We start from the raw sequence: 3,197 nt of genomic DNA, 5'->3' as shown, positions 1-3,197 counted from the left end.
GGTATTTGTGCCAACTAAAGAAAAGTGGACTTTCTATGTGTGGTAGCCAAAAGAGTACTTTTATCTAGTTGGTACAATTACCCCAAAGTACGGTAGTCATTATAGTAATAGTAATACACAGTAATTATATATATATATATATATATATATATATATATATATATATATATAGAGAGAGAGAGAGAGAGAGAGAGAGAGAGAGAGAGAGAGTAATTTGTGTGTGTGCGTATGTATATATATATATATATATATATATATATATATATATATATATATATATATATATATATATATATATATATATTAGATACAGTTTAAATAGGCTTTTGGATTTAGGCAAGCCCGTTCTTCAGCAGATATCTTATCTGTAATCTCTGGACGTATATACCATTCACAGAACAAAGCAGGGGGGATAGAGCGGTAGACATTGATATATCTAAGACTTTTGACAAGGTATGGCACGATAGTCTTCTCAGGAAAATCAGATCATATGGAATAACAAGGAGAATGCATAACGTAATTAAATCCGTCTTTCTCTGGACGAATACTCAGCATAATTAAAGCCTTACTAGATATGAGAAGCATCCAGGTTGTCCTCGACGGCGACCTAAACAATATGATATAAATGCGGGTGTACCTCATGGGTCTATCCTTGGACCTTTTTTATTCCTAATATTCATTAACGATCTGCCTGTTAAACGGTCTTTGAGATGGGTATATTTGCTGATGACACCATAAATCTAACAGGTAAGAGGGAAAAACAAATTAACGCATACCTAAGGAAATGGCAGAAGCAATAGAGAAAATCCTCCAGTCTGTAGTGGAATCGGGACTAAAATGGATGGTCACATTCAATGCTACCAAGACTAAGCTTGTTCCCTTTAATAATTGCAAATATCCTTCTCTACCCCCAATAGAAATAGCCAGAAAATATATTACCTGAAAGTACTTCTTTTAAACTCCTCGGCCTAATGTTGACAGGTAACATAGGTTGGAACAGATACATTCAGAGCATTGCCAATGCTACTGCAAGAAGGTGGTCTCTCTCTACCGTGCTGGAAACTTACTTACGCCTAAAAGTATTATGTACCTCTATAAGGCCACCATTCACCCATGTACGACGTCCTGTTGTTACATTTGAACTGGTACATTTGCTACTAGTCTCTCACTCCTGGGTAGGATTCAAAAGAGAATTGCCAACCTGATAGGTCCTGAACTGTCATATAAGCTTCAGTTTCTGTCCCATCGACGAAAGGTTGCATCGCTCTGTCTGTTCTGCAAGTATTTTAATGGTTAATGCTCTGATGAACTACAAGCACTTGTACCCCCCTGACGTAAATACCCCAGACAAACCCAACAAGCAGATAAATCGCACCTCTACTTAGTAGAGATCCCTAGGTGTAAGAAAGCCTTCTACTCCAAATGTTGCTTCCCCAGAACCATTAGACTTTGGAACTCTCTTCCGGGATTCTGCTTTCCCAACTGTACTGACATGCAGAAGTTCAAGTGCAATGTAAACAGACATCTTGCTGCTCATCTCCATTCATAATATCCCTGGAACTTATTCCCTTATAGTAGGCCCCTACTTCAAAATGACACTGAGCCTTTTTTGGGGTGAAAATTTAATTAAAATTTTTTTTTTAATAGTGTATTTATGCTGCTAAAATCTGATAACTATGGTTCGAAATTATGTACAGATTCGACAAGAAGATGCATCTGTTCAACAAGATACACCTGAAGAAGGTCGCAAGTTATATAAGCTTAATCGTTGATAATATTAGGGCCAGTAGTCCGAATAATCTAAATAATAGATTTAATTTTTCGTGTTTCTATCTTGCCATGTGGGGCTTAAGTTGATTTTTAGCGATACATGTTTTTTTTTTTTTTTTTTGTTTTTTTTTTCACTGTTAAATTCTGTTATCTATGAATGAAATAGTACGCTGGATTAGAAAGAAAGCTGTGTAAATAATGTCTAGTCAGAAGTATTAGTTACAGTTTTTGCAACTCTATATACTATATATTTTTTCCGTCATTCTTTCAAAAAATATCTATATTCACAGAGAAATAGGCCAATAATATATCACAGCTTTCTCAATGCTTGTCTCCAAAACTTTATGAAAAGGAATTTCACTAATCGTTGTCATTTACCAAAAAAATGGTTTATTTTATATTCCAAATAAACGTGCACATGTTGGAAACCAGACCATTTATGCATTTGTCTCTTTTGTCTTTCCAGAACCATCGGGACGACATCAAAACAGCAGCAGTTCTAGCGGCAACAGAAACAACAACAACAATAACAACAACAACATGGACAAAAGCCACTCATCAGCTTCAAGACTATTTTCTTCTTTGACGACGCCGGCTCTGATCCTTTGTACAGTATGGTGGAACCTAGCATTCTCCTGAGGGTTCACCAAGGGGACAGAGACCATGTACCAGTAGGGAAAGAGGGACGGCGAAGAACAGTTGTATTAAGAAAACTGAGGCAAAGCATGGGAAATGAGAGGAGCAGTGGCAACTGCTGCAGCAGCAGCTACAACAAGAACCCCTTAATGTAGTGGATTGCTCATTAGATGCCCACATCAGTTACAACTCCTCTTTTAAATCTTACCATTACTACCACTTGCAAGCAAACACCCTTTTTATTACTACAAATTAGAGAAAAAAACAAAACAACGGATTCGTATATATATATATATATATATATATATATATATATATATATATATATATATGAGAATCCTACCAAGAAAAAATGAATGTCCAGTTGTTCTTAAGTTAATAGTTAATGTATTTGTTAATTTAAAAATGTACATTGCAGGGTGAATTACCTATGTGATTAACTGTTGCACATTTTGACTAAAACACTGTAGGTATTTATCGAATGAAAACAGATTATCAATTAAAATATTATTATGTTTAAGTACAAATTAAAATAATTTGCAGAACAAAGTGCAGAATATTAAAATCTCTCTCGTTCCCTTTATATATATATATATATATATATATATATATATATATATATATATATATATATATATATATATTCCAAATTAATAATAAAGTTAGGAGTTTTTCTCAAAACGAATCTCATCAGAAAATTATAAGTTTGCCATTTATTAATGAATTTTGCACAAAACAAAATTCATTAATAGACACACTATATATATATATATATGTATATATATATATAT

General features: G+C 33.8%; 1 protein-coding gene across 1 annotated transcript in view; it reads left to right on the top strand.

Annotated features, from left to right (window-relative positions):
- LOC145272399 (netrin receptor unc-40-like) overlaps positions 1-2,996 on the top strand; it is an 803,917-nt gene extending 800,921 nt beyond the window's left edge. The window contains exon 10 of the mRNA XM_080127035.1: positions 2,237-2,996. Coding sequence (XP_079983161.1) covers positions 2,237-2,409 — 173 coding nt within the window. The 3' untranslated portion in view covers positions 2,410-2,996. The remainder of the gene's footprint in view (positions 1-2,236) is intronic.
- Positions 2,997-3,197: the final 201 nt, after the last annotated feature.

This window comes from Euprymna scolopes, chromosome 4 (genome assembly GCF_053919585.1).
Source record: "Euprymna scolopes isolate OS-2025 chromosome 4, ASM5391958v1, whole genome shotgun sequence".
Lineage (NCBI taxonomy): Eukaryota > Metazoa > Mollusca > Cephalopoda > Sepiida > Sepiolidae > Euprymna > Euprymna scolopes.
Note: the sequence above shows the minus strand (reverse complement) of the source record. Positions and strands in the feature narration are given on the sequence as shown.